Source organism: Grus americana, chromosome 13 (genome assembly GCF_028858705.1).
Source record: "Grus americana isolate bGruAme1 chromosome 13, bGruAme1.mat, whole genome shotgun sequence".
In the NCBI taxonomy this organism is placed as follows: domain Eukaryota; kingdom Metazoa; phylum Chordata; class Aves; order Gruiformes; family Gruidae; genus Grus; species Grus americana.
Genome location: NC_072864.1, coordinates 21,284,933 through 21,300,992, shown reverse-complemented (window position 1 = coordinate 21,300,992; position 16,060 = coordinate 21,284,933). Strand labels below are relative to the sequence as shown.

General features: G+C 52.2%; 1 protein-coding gene across 1 annotated transcript; it reads left to right on the top strand.

The window, feature by feature from the left end:
- Window positions 1-141: 141 nt before the first annotated feature.
- COG4 (component of oligomeric golgi complex 4) lies at window positions 142-15,728 on the top strand. The gene is made up of 19 exons (XM_054840441.1): window positions 142-299; window positions 880-962; window positions 1,677-1,791; window positions 2,519-2,693; window positions 3,305-3,498; window positions 3,795-3,900; window positions 5,184-5,341; window positions 5,858-5,916; window positions 7,295-7,428; window positions 7,958-8,076; window positions 8,471-8,637; window positions 9,309-9,474; window positions 10,997-11,059; window positions 11,570-11,686; window positions 13,312-13,404; window positions 13,689-13,772; window positions 14,078-14,179; window positions 14,566-14,694; window positions 14,948-15,728. The coding sequence occupies exons 1-19, from the start codon at window positions 153-155 to the stop codon at window positions 15,080-15,082; spliced, it is 2,346 nt and encodes a 781-aa protein (XP_054696416.1). The 5' UTR covers window positions 142-152; the 3' UTR covers window positions 15,083-15,728.
- The last annotated feature ends 332 nt before the right edge of the window (window positions 15,729-16,060 follow it).

Genomic DNA, 16,060 nt, shown 5'->3' with positions numbered 1-16,060 from the left:
AACCCACAGCCACTTTTCAGCATAGAGCACCGGGGAAGCCTGAGCCTCCCGCGCTGCCAGGTGGAACTGAGCGGCCGCAAACGTTGAGGCACGGAGGCGGGCAGTCCCGCCGGGCCTCACGGCAGTGGAAACCGTGTCAGCTGCATCCCAAGATGGCGGCGGCCACGGCGCCGGGCCCGAGGGTGTCGGGCGGGGAGGGCGGTGTCTGCCCCACCTCCGCCCTCTCCATGGAGCGGATTCAGTCGTTCACCGACCTGGCGGACCTGGAGGCCGCCTACAGCCGGCTGTGTGAGGAGGAGGTGTGTGGGGAGCTGAGCGAGCCCGTGTAGGCGGCGGGGATCATCGGTGGGGCGGCCGCGGGGGCCCCCGGCGGCGATCAGCTACGGCGGGGTGGGCTGGGGGGGGGGGGGGTGTCGGTCCGGGGGGTGCGGAGCGCAGGCGTTCACCCCTGCGGTGACAATGACAGCGGGTGCCTCGCTGTCACGGCTCCCGTAGTGTCCGGTTCCTTTACAGAGAAATTAAATACGGGCTGAGGCGTCCCTCAGAGCCGGGGGGGGACACACACGGTGTCCCCTCCGCAGCACTAGCGTCCTTGAGTCGGGAGCAGCCTGCAGATTCAGGGTCTTCCTGCACCGAAAACCCGCCCAGGGGAGGGCTTTGTGGGTTATCTGACTTAAAAGTTGTGTGATGAGCTCTGATGCTTTCAAATGGCAGGAATATAAATATATACAGGACTAAAATGAGAGCTTAGGAAGGATTTATTTGTCACGTGAGCACTTGGAAGCACTAACGCCTTGCTAGTGGCGTGTCCTTGACTTGGATGTAGGGTCTGGAGGAGAGCTGAGATCACACGAGACTTTCTTCATCCTTTTCTTTCAGAAAGTCGTGCAGGAAGAGCTGGATGCCCTCCTGGAACAGCAAAGCACTATAGAGAACAAGATGGTTGCACTTCATCGCATGGGGTTAGTGGTCCCCACCCTCTCCCCTTCTTTCTGCTTCTGTGCACTGTTCAGTACCTCCCTGCTCACTGCGTCACGTCAAAATTCGTTTCAGTGTTGTGAGGGAAGCACATTCTCAGGAAATGTCGGACTTAAATCACTTTGTGGTAGGGAAGGAGTAGTTGGATCCTCATCCCGGTTCTTCCCAGCAGCCCTTACAGAGGGAACTCTGCACCCTCACAGTGACCAGCCCATTTTGGCGTGGGCTGAGCGGTTCTTTGAAGGTCTCACCCCAGAGATTGTCAGGTTTCAGCATCAACGCTTGGATCAGACGTCTTGTGTCAGGCTGTTTGCAGGAGTGGACAAATATTACTGCCTCTTCGTGGTGAGCTTGTGCAGGCAGTCTGGAAAATCATCCTAAGTGGCCTCACGTCTAGTAGAAGCTTGGAGCACAAGTTTACAGACTTCATCTTCCACTTCAGAAGTGGAGAGTTTCATAAAGCCTCAGTGGCTCGTTCAGACCCTGTCTGGTAATGAGACAGTCACTAGTCTGACTGTGCAGCCTCTTCCAAAGCAATCTGTTTGATTTTGGTGCTTTGCTCCTGTAGGATGGGCATGAAATGAGAGATACCGTTGCTGACAGCAGCAACTGGATTTCACGGAAGAACCATCCTGCTGTTGCAGACCATCCAACTACTTGATATTTGCATCTCATGTTCAATTTGCTTGTGTTTCCAGCCCTAATTTGCAGCTCATCGAGGGGGATGCCCAGCAGTTGGCGGGGATGATCACCTTCACCTGTAACCTGGCCGAGAACGTCAGCAGTAAAGTCCGACAGCTTGACCTTGCCAAGGTAACTGGACCGAGGGGGTGTTTGGGACTTGTCACCGCCAAGCCATATTCTGTCTGCTTATGTGCTCACAGCGCGATAGAGAAATGTGCTCTTTGCTTCAGTGGGCAGGTGGGTTGGACACTGCTTCATTCTTTGTTTTAGCATTTTCTGGTGTTGTTAGGTAGTGGTATCTTGCCGGACTCCTGGGTATTGCAGGGTACAAGAGTAAATAACCTATATAGTTCTTCATATAGCGTCTGGTTCTCCAGCATCCCCTTCTGTCCATGCAAGTCCTGGTAGAATATGGTGAATAAGCTGAGGTTAGTCTTCCTGAGCACGCATTTGTCAGTGCTGAGGATGGCTGAGATGGTCGTTGTCACCTAAGACTGGGCAGGAATCTGGGTCTTTGTACAGAGGTAGGCTAAGAGGTGTCGAGTCCCAGCACTAGCGCAACTGCTGAAATCAGAACAGATAATGTGTGGTTGTGTCTCTGGTCTCTGCCTGTTCGTTGAAGTGGAGTATGGCCTCTGAGTTCAATCTGAGCTTTGGCGGGTAAATGCTGTTCGTCTTTCAGAGTCATTGGTCTTAAGACTTTTGAAGTAGTTTGGGGTTTCTGCTTACGTAGTGTGGAAGTATCACTTCGGTCTGTTTCTTCCTTCTTTTTTCCCCCCACGCTCTCTTCTCCTCATAATTCTCCTTCCCTGGTCCGGCCCGCAGCAGGAAGCCTTACTGGTCGCCTTTCTTACAGAATCGACTCTATCAGGCCATTCAGAGAGCTGATGACATCCTCGACCTGAAGTTCTGCATGGATGGAGTTCAAACAGCCCTGCGAAATGAAGATTACGAACAAGCAGCAGCTCATATCCATCGCTATCTGTCTCTGGACAAATCAGTGATTGAGCTCAGTCGTCAGGGCAAGGAAGGTAAGTACTGTTCGTGAGGAGAAGCTGGGAAGTCACCTTTCCGGTAAGATAACTAGAGGCTGCGTGATTTCCCGCGACAGATAGCCTCAGCCCGATAGACAAAGCAGAAGATCCAACGTGAGACAAGTATCTTAGTATGTTATAGAGTAACATAGAGGTGAACGTTTTTGAAGCGTTATTAGGTTTGAATTTTCATTAATTGAAAGGAGAGTTCCTGGCACATGGCTTTAATAGCATTTCAGGTGCTGACTAGGTGAAGGACAAAACGTGCAGGACAAAAGAAGTGAGGGAGAAGGCTCTGACGGGGAGAACTGTTGCAGCGTTATGGTGCGCTACCAAGCAGAGCAACTGGCAATGAAGGCGTAAATTGCCTGATCCCTAAAAGAAATGTCCCGGTTGATATGTTCACATCCTCCGTGTAAGACCACAACGTGAGCTGTGTGTACATCGCACATGTACCTATCTTTCTTTGCCTGCAGGGGAATTCCAGTGTGTCTTCTGCCTTCTCACCCTAGGGCTGCACGGTGTCAGTCTCTCTGCTGGGGAAAAAAAGTAGCCCTTGATACTGTACTAACATTGTGCTGTCACTTTTCTGTTTCTTTTCTGTCCAGGGGGCATAATTGATGCCAACCTGAAGCTCCTGCAGGAAGCAGAGCAGCGCCTGAAGGCAATCGTCACAGAGAAATTTGACACGGCTATGAAGCAGGGAGACCTGCCCCAGGTGGAGCGGTTCTTCAAGATCTTTCCTCTGCTAGGCTTACATGAAGAGGGGCTGAGCAAGTTCTCGGAGTACCTCTGCAAGCAGGTAACGGGTTCTGTGAAACACACTGTGACCTGTCTTGTCTCCTAGGGGAAAGCAAACTTGCTTAAAGCTCATACAAGGGAGCCTGGAAAGAGAAGAACAAGTTTCTGCCTCTCCTTGATCCTTGAGTTTTCCACAAGAGAAGAGAGGATCCCTGTTCAAAGGAGGAACAATACCAATAGCTCTTGCAATGGGAAGGCCAGCAAAAGCTCTATAGGGCAGAGGACAGAGGTCTTCATCCCTGTGGGATGAAGATTATCTTTGAGTGTTACCAGCTGACTGGTCCTGTTGTCATGCAGGTGGCCAACAAAGCAGAAGAGAACCTGCAGCTGGTGATGGGGACAGACATGAGTGACCGTCGAGCTGCTGTCATCTTTGCGGACACCCTGACGCTCCTCTTTGAAGGTAATCTTCCTTTCCTCTTTGCTGATGGATTGAAAATAGTCCGTGATGAGACCGTCCATCAGTTTAAATGCTTTTAATCGTAGCTCCTGGGGATCACAAGATTCCTCCTTCCCCTTTGAGCTATGGGAGAGTCATGCTAGAGGGACAGGGACACAACTAACACACTTTTTCCCAGTCAGGAGAGGGCATTACAATAAACAATCTTTCATATGTACAGTTTGCACAGGCACAAAGTAGATTTGCAAAGGATTTGCTGGCTTCCTCCAGGAATCAGACTTTTCCCATTTTCTGCATCCTCAAAACAAATGGGTATTCCCTGAAGGTTTCTTCAGACGAGCAGCTCTCCAGACAAACAAATTGGATCCCTTAAGACTGAGCAGCTGTTGATGTCACCAGGCCTAGCTCTTCAAGGAGGACCATGGGAGCTTGAAAGCGGAGAGGGATGGGAAAGAAGGGAGTACGAATGCTCTGTGGGAATGTCGCCAAAGCCAGTAACTGAGATCCCGTGGTGATTAACTGCCTTCTCTGTTAGGTCTGCTATAATTCCAGGCTGCACCACTGCCAAGTCACTCTCCCAGCCTGGCACCCTTGCTGCTATTAAAGGTCCTTAGAGCCACCGAGGCTTTCTTGACAGTAGCATCAAAAGAGGGGGAGCATTGCTAACTCTTGGAGAAGAGAGTTTGTGAGAAGAAAGCAATCTTGGGTAGATACATCCTTGGAGATGAGCTTTTTCTCCAAGGAGGTCCTGCCTTCACTAATGCTTGTTCTCTTGGGCATCTGCCTGATGGATAAGAGCAGAGCTTTCCCCAGGCTGATTTTCCTAGCACTGCTCTTCTGTAACCTGGTAGGTGCTGAAAGCTGAGGCTGGATTTGGATGGCAGTTATGTCCCCTGACGGGTTTAGCTCGTGCAGCTTTCTCCCGTGGGAGCTTCATACCTTGTATCTTGCTGGGTAGGGGGGTGGCTGACACACATCGCGTGGCAGGAGCTCTCTTTAGGAAGGGAGATGGCTTCTACTCCAGGAGATTTGCACTGCAGCCTTGCAGTAATCAGCAGAGAGGATGGAAGGTGTCATACGCAGAGAGAAGATGCTGTGGAACAAGGGGTGGTAATGACAGACCTTCACTGAGGCACTAGAGAGTGGCTGGATGGTCTAAACTTTCTCTGGGGAGTGAATGTCCCTTGTTAGGTCCTCTCTGTGGACCTGTCCGGCTCTGCTCTGGGTCCAGACTGGATGGGAACTCCTGCTTGAGTCTGTCTCTTGCACTTCCCCTCTCCCCGCAGGGATTGCTCGCATTGTGGAGACCCACCAACCCATTGTGGAGACCTACTACGGGCCGGGGAGGCTCTACACCCTCATCAAGCACCTGCAAGTGGAGTGCGACCGGCAGGTGGAGAAAGTGGTGGACAAGTTCATCAAAGAGAGGGACTATCACAGGCAGGTAAGAGGGGCGTGATGCTGCCTGACACATCAGCTGCGGCCTCCATCCACCTCTGTGGGGCTCTGGCTGCCATAGACTGCAGGGCTTGACCTTGTGTATTGAGAGAAACCTTGCTTTACTCCGTATTTACACTGATGGCTGAAGGGGTCCGGCCTATAGCTGTCTCTTCTGTTGCAGGGAAGGATTTATTGGGAGCATGATAAATGGACCCTGGGCACAGGATGTTTTGCTCTGCGGCTCTGTTTTCAGTACACCTTCCCCGCTGGCTTGTTCCTGCTTCCATCTGTTAGATGCAGGGCTGCAGTTCCCATCCCACTGCCCTTCCTGGCAGGCTGAGCTCTGCCTCGGAGGAAGAGGTGAACTGCTGTGGTTCCCTTCTCTGGCAGTGCTTCCTGCAAAGCATTCCTATCACCCCCCTGGAGTAAGCCCCTCCTTAGGCTGCAGCACAGGAAGCGGCTGTTAACTCCAAGTTATCAGCAAAGACTTTGATGACTCTCCCTTTTTTTGTGATTGCAGTTCCAGCAAGTTCAGAATAGCATGATGAGAAGTTCTTCTGCAGAGAAGATTGAACCGAGGTACAAACAAAACCTCTTTTTGCTCTCTAACCTTCCACTCTTCAGCTGTTATTAACACTACTTAGCATTTAGATAACTCTCCTGGTCTTCCAGAGGCTTTGTGACTACTAAAGCATAAAATCCAATTGTTAGGTGCCCTTCACTGCCCTTTTATGAAGGCAGCTTCTGTGATGGTGCTTTATTTTGCTTACTCGTTACTTTTAAGCCTTGGCCCTAAACATTGCCGGAGGGCTGGCGATATCACTGCACACGAAGGACTGAGACTTTAATTGCCTGTGACCTTTTGATGGTCAGGGTATGGTCCTCAGAGCCCACGAAATGGAGCAGCTCCCTGGGCAGATCGTTTGTGACAGAATCAGGAATAAATCTTTGAGTTCTGTTAATCTGTACTGCTGCTGCAATGACTCTGGAACATTGGTTTCTTGCTAATGAACCGAACTGCTTTCAATCTATCTCCCTCCTTTTTATCTTAAGTATTTGCGTAGCCCTAAAGAAAGGTCATTTGAAAGTGCACCCAGCCCTTCTGGCATTGCATGACTTATAAACGTGCCTTGAAAGAAAACTTAACATTCCTTAAGCGAGATCTGTCTGTGAGCCTGCACGACTAATTATTTCAGCAGAAATATAAAGATCCACTTACTATTTGCCCTGAGTAATTGCACATGCATCCCAGGTTTTCTGAGCTTTTGCTTTTTCATCTGTAAAATAAAGATAATGGTTCCTTGTCCCACTTGTGCATTGTGAGGCTTTGAGCAGGATTTGTAACGCTCGTTTCTGCACACTGATGAAAAAGCTGCTGATGTGACCGTCTTTTTTATCGCAGTCATCTCTAATCTGAACAATGTGTTCTGCATTGTCACATGCTTTTTTGGTTTCACGGTTCCTGAGCTGTTGAGCATAAACAGATTCTTCATCATTTTCAGAGAAACACACGAATCTGTGCACAAAATCACATACATGGAGATGGCAGGGGCCAGGCATTTCTGACACTGGCCACGTAGGCTTCACAGAATCATACAAAACGAAGGACTGCCAAAGGTCTCTAGTCCAACCTTCCACTCAAAACAGGGCTAATTCTGAAGTTATAACCGGTTGCTTAGAGTCTTGCGGTCCTTACTGCTGTGATTTTAATGTGGTTGTTCTCCATGAGGAAAAAAGAAGCTTCTCTGAAATTATTTTTTTCAGGATGTTTTGATAGTATGTGCATTCTTTGCACATACCAGTTATTCTCCTGAGCTTTGCTACTCGGCGGCACGGATGGAAAGGGGCAGCATTGATCTCGTAGTAAGAGAACAGAGGACACACTACTTAAATGAGTTCAATTAGTGCCTCTCCTTTTGTAGTCTTGCTACCTTGATTCTTGCTATGTCTCTTCCAGGGAACTTGACCCTATTTTAACAGAAGTCACCCTGATGAATGCCCGCAGTGAGCTCTACTTGAGGTTCATCAAGAGACGAATAATAGCCGATTTTGAGGTGGGAGACTCGATGGCCTCAGAGGAGGTAAAGCAAGGTAACACCTTGAATACCAATACTTGCAGGCGCTCTGCTCCTTGCAGCCAGAAGTGGAGATATATCTGAGCTAGTGGCAGAGCAGAGTGACACGGGATCTGCAAAGGTGCTTTAGGAGCACTCTGTGGAAGAGGATTGTGTGGCCTGGCCTCCCCAAATCTGTTTTCAGCACTGGTTGTTCCCTCCAACAGGGAAAACAACCTTAGGAATGACTGCAGAGCATAATAAACAAGGTCCCCAAAGAGAAGGAGGGCCCTTTGGTCACTGCAGGTACAGATCCTAAAGGTGGAGTCCACAGGGAGAAAGGGATCAGGGTTTTGGCACTCCACAGAGCTCTGGAAATCACTTCTGTCACCTGCAAAAGTCAGCTTAGCAATGTCAGCTCCACAGTTGAGGCCTGTGATTTATTCTGGGTTGGGCTTTGCAGGCATGTGTCTGTTGGGAGCTTGTGAGACAGGCAGGAAGGAGATTAGGTGGAACTGCTTTCTGGCACTTGGTCCCTGCTGATGGTTCTCTTTTGGTTTTTGTAGAGCATCAGAAATACCTGGACAAGCTCCTCAACAACTGTCTGCTGAGCCGCACCATGCAAGAGCTCATTGGCTACTACATCACCATGGAGGAATACTTCATGAGGGAGACTGTCAACAAGGTAGGGCTCAGACTGCTGCTTCCCTGCGCTCTCTGCCAGCAGCTGAGACCTCCGCGTGTGCTCCAGAGTCCTCTGCTGAGCATCCTGAGGGAGGGAGATGAGCACACGGCAGGTCTGCAACTGTGGGGAAGGTCTTTTGTTTCCCTTGGCCTTGAAAAGCAAGTGGTTGTTTCTGAACTTTGACTCCAAACGTACCCCTGAGTATCTTCCAGAGTCAGATCTTCCAGGTCTGTGGGCTGCTGAAAACTGGGGTGAGCAGCACCAGCCCACACGTGGTACCGTTCAGCTCGGGGTGAAGTGGGCAGGCTAGCAGTTTGCTCTCACGGCACGGCTCTGCTCTGAGAGGGCACCTTGGCTCACTGAGCTCAGGGCACCGAGACACCTTTCTTTGCAGGCTGTCGCCATGGACAGCTACGAGAAGGGCCAGCTCACCTCCAGCATGGTGGATGACGTGTTTTATATAGTGAAGAAGTGCATCGGGCGTGCTCTGTCCAGCTCCAGCATAGATTGTCTCTGTGCCATGATCAACCACTCCACCACCGAGCTGGAGTCTGACTTCAGGTAATGAAAATACACCAGGTTCGTTGTAATTTGCCTCCACCTCACGTTCTGCAAACAGCGTTTGCTGTCGCATCGTCTTCCTTGTGTTCTTCGCCTTTGAACCTCTGGTTTGTCGTCTCCGTGGAAGATGCTCATAGGAAGCAGCATCAGGTGTGATGTGGGAAGCTGGAGCTGGGCACACTTTTCTCACAGTAGTGGTGGTCACCTGTAGGACAAACAGAAAAAGGAACCTCGTGGCCCAAAATCCCTATGAGACCGAGTCACTGCGTAGCATTGGAGTGCTACCCTGCTTGATGGTACACGGTCACCTCTAATTGTCCTCTGGGTTGCCTGTGAGACTGCTTAGTAACTTGAACTTGGGGTGAGCCTGCAGAAATTGTCCTGCTCCTGTTTTTCATCCCAGCCTGGGAATGGGTAACTGTGACAGAAGACAGCAGGCAGGATTTGTGGGAAAGCTCAGAAACTGGGTAATTGTGTTTTTCTTTCAGCTTTGTGCCCTTTAGATGCTGTCAGGAGATATTTTCCAGCCGTCCTCTGTCCCTTTGATGTTCCACTTACCTTGTTCAGGTCACAGCTCAGCCAGAGTTCTGCTGTCCCCTGTCACAGAGCACAACTCTGCTGTGGCTTGCAGTATTCTCTCTAAGCCCTGGTGTGTTCTGCTTGGTCCATAGGGAGGTTCTGTACAACAAGCTGAAGCAGGGCTTTCCAGCCACGACCTTCCAGGACTTCCAGAGAGGGGTGACCAGTGCCGTGAACATCATGCACAGCAGCCTGCAGCAGGGCAAGTTCGATACCAAGGGCATTGAAAGCACCGACGAAGCGAAGCAGTCCTTTCTGGTGGGTTTGGTGGCTGTTCTGGTGTAGAACGAGTTGGGGTGAGGGGAATGACAACGGGGAGCTCTTGGGAACAGGATTGGTGCGACTATCACATGTTCAGAGAACCTGAAAACCTGTTCAGGCGTGGTGGGTGGCCTGACTTTGGATGTCTGGTAGAGGCTTCTACCTCACCTCGTGTTTGTAGAGCTTCCACACCAGCCCTGTGCAAGTATGGTTGTGTGACTGCCTCTTAGGCTGCTGCGATGATGATTCCCTCCAGGCTGGGGAAGAGTCTGTGCTCTTTTGACGTGTCCATCAATCCTGTTCTTCACAGGCTATGCACAAAGGTGGTGGGACAGCATCTCATCCACACCTTCCTCTAGATGAAAAGGTTTCCTGGCCCATGCTCAGGGCTCCTTCATTCTTGCTTATTGGATCAGAGTTACCCTTAGAGAAGGGTTGACCTGCAAGATCCTCCTGTTGCCTTCTCCTAACAGCAGCTCTGCAACTCTCCGTGCGCTTGAGCAGGCCGGAACACGGCAGCGAGCATTAGAGACCCTTGGCGAGCATTTGAAGGGCTGTTGCTCCTGTCTTATGCAGTATAACACATCCTTCCCCGCGGTGGGATGCTGTATAGACCTTGCATTGTGGAAAAGACCTCACTGGGAGAGCGGCTCTGGATCTGGTCTCTCCTCTCGGCCAGCCCTGCTGTTTGAGCAGACTTGTGGGCAGAGACTCAGCGCCGTGTCGAGGGGCTGGCTCGCCCTGACTCGTCTCCCTCTCTGTAAGTTGCTGTGAACACCCAGTGCTGTAGAGGCTCCTTGGGACTTTCACTGTACGAGGGGAGAAGGCAGCAAAGGGAGCAGGAGGGACCGAACTCTTCCATTTCATTAAATTCTTGGTTACATGTTTCTGCATTTCTTGAAGCAAAGTGCTTAAAATGTCAGCTCTCCCGCTGGAGTTCCTCATTCACCTGTCAGCTTGCCTCATTTCCTTGTCTGCACAAACCCCAGCCTCATACTGACGTTTTAGTTCAGCTCCAGCAGGTAGAGAACAGTCTGTTCGGTGAAGAACAGATACTCCTCTGGCAGGAGGGGGGCTGATTCCTCCTGCCTAGATACCAGTGCCTTCCTGCCTGCCCCGCTTCTCCGGACACAGCGTAAAAACCATCACCTCCAGCTGCTCCTGGTCTGTTGTTCTTCATGACACTGTCACAGAAGGTTGGGGGTACGTCCTGTCTTCCACCAGTGACCCACAAGCGGGGCTTCACTGCAACACTGTGGGCAGAATGATGAGGAAAAGAAGCGGAGTAAACTAACTCAGGCTTTGTACCGGCTGCAGGTTCAGCACACGTGCTCCGTTACTGTAGTTCGGCTTCATGCAGCTCCGTGAATCTGCCATGCTTTCATCACGTTCTGTCCCCTTAAAGATTTGCATTTCAGCCTGTACCGTGAGCAGGGCATGGAGTAAATGTAAGGACTTGGGGCTGAGGTGCTGGGAAATTCCACTGAATTCTACTTGGGTTTGCTTTGTTTTTTTCCAGGTGACCTTAAACAATGTGGAAGTCTGCAGCGAAAACATCATGACCCTAAAGAAGACCTTAGAGGTGCGGTCTGGATTCTTTACTGGTTTTTTCCTTAATCAAATTTGTAGCATCCTCCCTTGTTTCCCTTGGGGAATTCCCCTTGGGGGGAATCAAGTAAACCATCTGGACTTCGCTGTGCCCAGATTCCTGAGGTCTTTGCCCTCCAGCCTTAGGAAAGCAATTTTGAGCCAGCAGAGCAATCTCCGGCTGATACACCAGTAACGGAAACTTGGTCTAGCTGGAAATACCAGTTCCTCCAGCTTAACCAGCCTGGCACAGGCTGTGAGCCACTGGAATAACATGTGCATCATTGAGAGGTTGTGTTTCTCTGGTGCTGGGCTAGGTAGCTGCTTTCCTTGCTGTCCTCTCCCCGGCTGGAGCCAGCAGCCTCTGTCTTCACCGGGCAAAGAGTTTGGTGCCTGTCCTAGCCTGCAAGCATGCTGTGGGGCAGCCAGAGCTCAGCAACACAAAGGGATAGAAACTGCCCGGGTTATTAATTTGCAACTTGCTCGTGGATTTTCTTCCCTGCAGAGTGACTGCAGCAAACTGCTTAGCCAAGGCTTCGGGGGTGAGCAAGCGCAGGCCAAGATTGACAGCTGCCTCTCTGACATGGCTGCCGTCTCCAACAAATTTCGTGACCTGCTGCAGGTGAGTGTCTTGCTGAGTTATCGCTGGTCTCCAACACTGGCTGGCCGGTGTCGTCAAAGAGCGCTCAGGAATCATTTCGGCCCAAGGCCTGGGCCACGTCTGACTCCAGGAGTGCTGGGTAGGAGTGCAGGAGGGAAGAAATCGGTCAGCTTTGAAGCGTGGAAACAGACCCAGCCTGTTTGCACAGCCACACCAGCTGGCAGCTGCGTAAAAGGCACTGGAAGCAGCTGCAGAGCCAGAAGGAACGGTGTTCCAGTTGTCCTCGCTCAGCAGAGTCGTAGTCGGTTCAGCATTTTCAGGAGAAGAAATATTAATAGCATTTCCATCTCCTCCGTTCTCCCTCGTGGCACAGCACATCGTCATGTTGTCCAGAGCCTCGCTAGGTAACGCTGAAAATGGACTGTTGGTAAAGAGCTGCTCTTCTCGGGCGTCTCCTCCTTTCCCAAATGGAAATACTCCCCGGCATGGGGCAGAAGGCTCTCTGGCTAAATCCACCATCTCGTGTGGCACGCTGGGGCCTGTTGCCCTAAAATTTCCCAGTGGTCTCTGGCAGAGAGAGGAACAGGAAGACCTAATACCACCTATGGAAAGAAACCAGGCAAAAGAGAGTATTTTGAACCAGGTTTGCCATCAGCTTTGTACTTCACAGAGGGGCCAGACTATTTTTTTGCAGTTCACTGCAGCCAGATGCCTTCAGACCAGTATTGCCAGCAAACCCTCTTGAGGCTTGTGGTCAGTATTGACACCAAAGAGCTCATCAGCAAAGAAGTAAAACTCTCCAGTCTAGTGCTAGTGCAATGTTAAAACTGGCTGCAAAGCAATCAGGCTGAGCAGCAAGCCCCTGTGCTGAGTCACACGCGCATTGAATTTGCCTTGGAAAAGGACAATTGCCAGCAGGGCCTGCTCAGAAATGCCAATTTTAGTTACAAACTTCCATCAAATGCCAGGCAGCATCGGTACCTGAATAGTTTCGTGCTGGGTGAGCTTTCTTGACATCTTGCTGAGCCAAATGGGGGTGGCTGGCAGGAGAAGGCTTTCAGAGAGCTCTCTAGCATTGAAGCGGACAGAACAGCCTTTGCTGACAACCTGCTGCTCGGGGGAGACGGCGAGTGCTGGGGTTATGATTAATTCAGAGAACTAACTGTCGTTACAGCTTTTTTCCTCCTTTTAGCTTCGCCCACTGAGCTAAGCTGTGCTAGAGGTGGGAGGCATGGGTTGAGTCCAATCACGGTGTCCTCCTGGCTGGCGCTGAGTGGAAAAGCTGGTGTTTGTGTCCTTTCCTACCCTGGTGGGATGTGAACCAAACGCCTCTCTCCTGGCAGGAAACCTCTGCAGCTGTGCGGGCAGGGCTGGGGAAGCACGAGCCCTTCAGACCGGGCTCCAAGTCAGCACAATGGCAGCTTCTGGGCCAACGTCCTTCCTCTTCTTGTTACGGTGTCCTTGGAGCCCTCCAGCACCAGAAGAGTGTGGGATCTGGGATTTCTGGGTTCAGTTTCTGTCTGTGGGTTGGTTTCCCCAGCTTGCAGTGAGGATGGGAGGCAGCATCAAGACAGCCTGGCTATAAAGCTTGCGTGCCGTGGGACGTTAGCTGTGCTCCATCACTCTCTTCTTCCCGTTCCCCTCAGGAAGGTCTCAACGAGCTGAACAGCACTGCCATCAAACCCCAGGTGAAGCCCTGGATCAACCTCTTCCTCTCTGTCTCCCACAACATCGAGGAGGTAAGGCTCAGTGTTCTCCACTTCCAGCTGTACTTCTGCACTCTCCATGCTTTGCTCAGCAGCACAGTCAGAGCAACCACTGACTCATTTCCCGTGGTTCTCTACTGTTTCCTCAGCACAGAGCAACAGTAAAATACCCAGAACTTGCTCTGCATCCCAGCCTGGAAAGGGGCATTTGGCTAGAGAGGAGCTCAAGAAAACAGAAGGGGTGGAGGGACCTCCCTTCCTGTCCTCTGGGCCGTTTGCAGGTCACATAAACAACCCTTTCTGTATTTCACTGTCAGGAGGAGTTCAGTGACTATGAAGCTAACGATCCCTGGGTCCAGCAGTTCATCGTTAATCTGGAACAGCAGATGACAGAGTTCAAGGTGAGAGGGAGGGATGTGGCAGCCTGCCAGGCTTTGGCCAGATCTCCCAATTCTTCCCCTGCAATTCGGCGGGGGAACAGCGGACAGAGATGTCCTCCGGTGCCTTGCAGAGCTTTTAGAGACCCAGTCACCCCCTTCCCCTGCAATTCTCCAAGCCTGCTTGCAAACCCCACGTACCTGGAGCGCTTCTGTGGCTCCTGAGCCTGCAAGCGACGGGTCTTTATTTGCGAGCGCTCGTAGGTTTGGGTTTTGTGGACCTCTGCTCAGTTGTTCCTGACAAGAATGACACAGGCTTCTGCTTCCAGGCTGGACTGTCCCCAGTGATTTACGATACCCTCACTGGTCTTATGACCAGTCTCATAGCCATCGAACTGGAGAAAGTGCTGCTCAAATCCACCTTCAGCAGGGTAAGCAAAACACTGTCCTCTACCCTGTAGCCTGCCTTGACTGCAAACCCTCCACCAGGAGCCCCTCAGTACAGGGATGGGGCCGGGCAGAGGCAAACGTTACCCGCAAAGCAGCTCTGCTGTCGCTGCTGGCCAGCTCGGGGAGGCCTTGCCTTGGCACACACACGGGGAAAGTGTATTTTGTGACGGGGCCAAGAAGAGCTTGCATCAAGGGGGCTGGCTTTTAAGGTGGGCCTAAACATAAGCCAGTTTAACTTGCAGTACATGGTCTAAGCGGAATACTCCTGCTCAGAGACCCCCTACCACCCTGTAACTTTTGTTAATTGTGTTTGGCACAACCCCTGGGCCTGCCTGGGGAGTTAACAGAGCTCCCTCGCTCCCCACAGCTTGGCGGTCTGCAGTTCGACAAGGAGCTGAGGTCTCTCATAGCCTATCTCACCACAGTCACCACCTGGACTATCCGCGACAAGTTTGCCCGTCTTTCCCAGATGGCCACCATCCTCAATCTGGAAAGGGTGAGCTGCGCTTTGTCTGCTTTTATTGGGGGGTGCAGGAGCCCCAGCTGGACTCCACATGGATTTACTGGGCTCATCCAGACCTTGTCACACCTACGGGGTATGGAGAAACTGTTAAAGTTGCCCCATGTCTGATGGGTGTTTGGCTGCAGGGGGTTAGTGGCAGGAAATACCACGTGCATAGCTGGAGTTTGAACTCGCTGCGAAGGCAGTTGGTGCCGTGTTGTTTCCTGCAGCTCTTCTCTTCCTCCAGGTGACGGAGATCCTGGATTACTGGGGCCCGAACTCTGGCCCGCTCACCTGGCGCCTTACTCCCGCCGAAGTCCGGCAGGTGCTGGCTCTCCGAATCGACTTCCGCAGCGAGGATATCAAGCGGCTGCGCCTGTAGTGGGTCGGTGCTTGGGTCACCATCGCGCTGGAGGTACCGGCAGGAAGGCTGCAGCCCTGGAGCCTCCCCGGGTCCTGCCCTGGGGCCGGCTGGCTGTTACGCGGTGTGGGGATGGGGTGACGTCTGCCCTTCTGCTCATGTTCCTCGGAGCAAAGGGCTTTCCTGGGCCTGGGAAGAAGAGCTGCCATCCTTTTGTGGGAGCAGAAACAAGGCGGCAGAGGAATCTCTCACGTTGAGAGCAGCGCGACACTATTTCTGAAAACAGGTGCTGGTCTGAGGGCCAAGCCTGTGCGAGCTCCCGACTCCGTTCTGCTGCCCCGCAGGAGGCACAGGAGGCCACAGGGGACACGTTGTGGTTAAAATGCAGGCCAGCGCTTGGCCCGTGCTGCTGGCCACAGCTGCGTGCCCTCTGTGCCACCAGCCTAAGGGTCAGCTACTGCAGTCCTACCTGCCCTGAGCCCTGGCGCTTTCCTGGTGGTGGTGGGGACCGTTCTCTTGAGGGGAAAAGGAACGATTTCCTTGTGGGGAGGGTGCTTGGGAAATCCCTAGAAAGCCGCCGCAGGAAGCGGGGCTGTGTCCCTGCTGGCTCGCTGTGCCCTGTACAGCTACTCTGTAAATAAACCTCACCTGGCTGAGCAGCGATCTCAGGTGGGGGGGGTGTGTGTCTGTGGGCCTGCAGGGAGCTGGAGAGATGCGGGACAAGAGCTGCGTGCCATTTCTCCTCATCGAGACCAAGAGATCTGGCACGGCACAAGTACAGACACCCCTGAGATAGCACCTGGTGCCAGCCCGCTGCTTGGCTGCCTCCTCAGCAGCTGTCCCCTCACCCAGGGCTGCGGAGGGCGATGCGCAGCCCCTGCACATGGGTTCTGCCATGCCCACCCCTGGAAGGGCTTTGCTCCCGCGCTGCTGGGCCCCTGCTATCCCGTGGGGGGGGGAGAGAGAGAGAGGAGCCCTGCTAGGGACAGGGGGGCATAA

What these genes read in the sequence shown, in the direction of transcription:
- COG4 (XM_054840441.1), top strand. Translation starts at nt 153, where the DNA reads ATGGCGGCGGCCACGGCGCCGGGCCCGAGGGTGTCGGGCGGGGAGGGC. An exon ending in CCTGACGCTCCTCTTTGAAG is followed by an intron (nt 3,901 to 5,183) that starts GTAATCTTCCTT and finishes CTCTCCCCGCAG; the next exon opens with GGATTGCTCGCATTGTGGAG. An exon ending in CTCAGAGGAGGTAAAGCAAG is followed by an intron (nt 7,429 to 7,957) that starts GTAACACCTTGA and finishes TGGTTTTTGTAG; the next exon opens with AGCATCAGAAATACCTGGAC.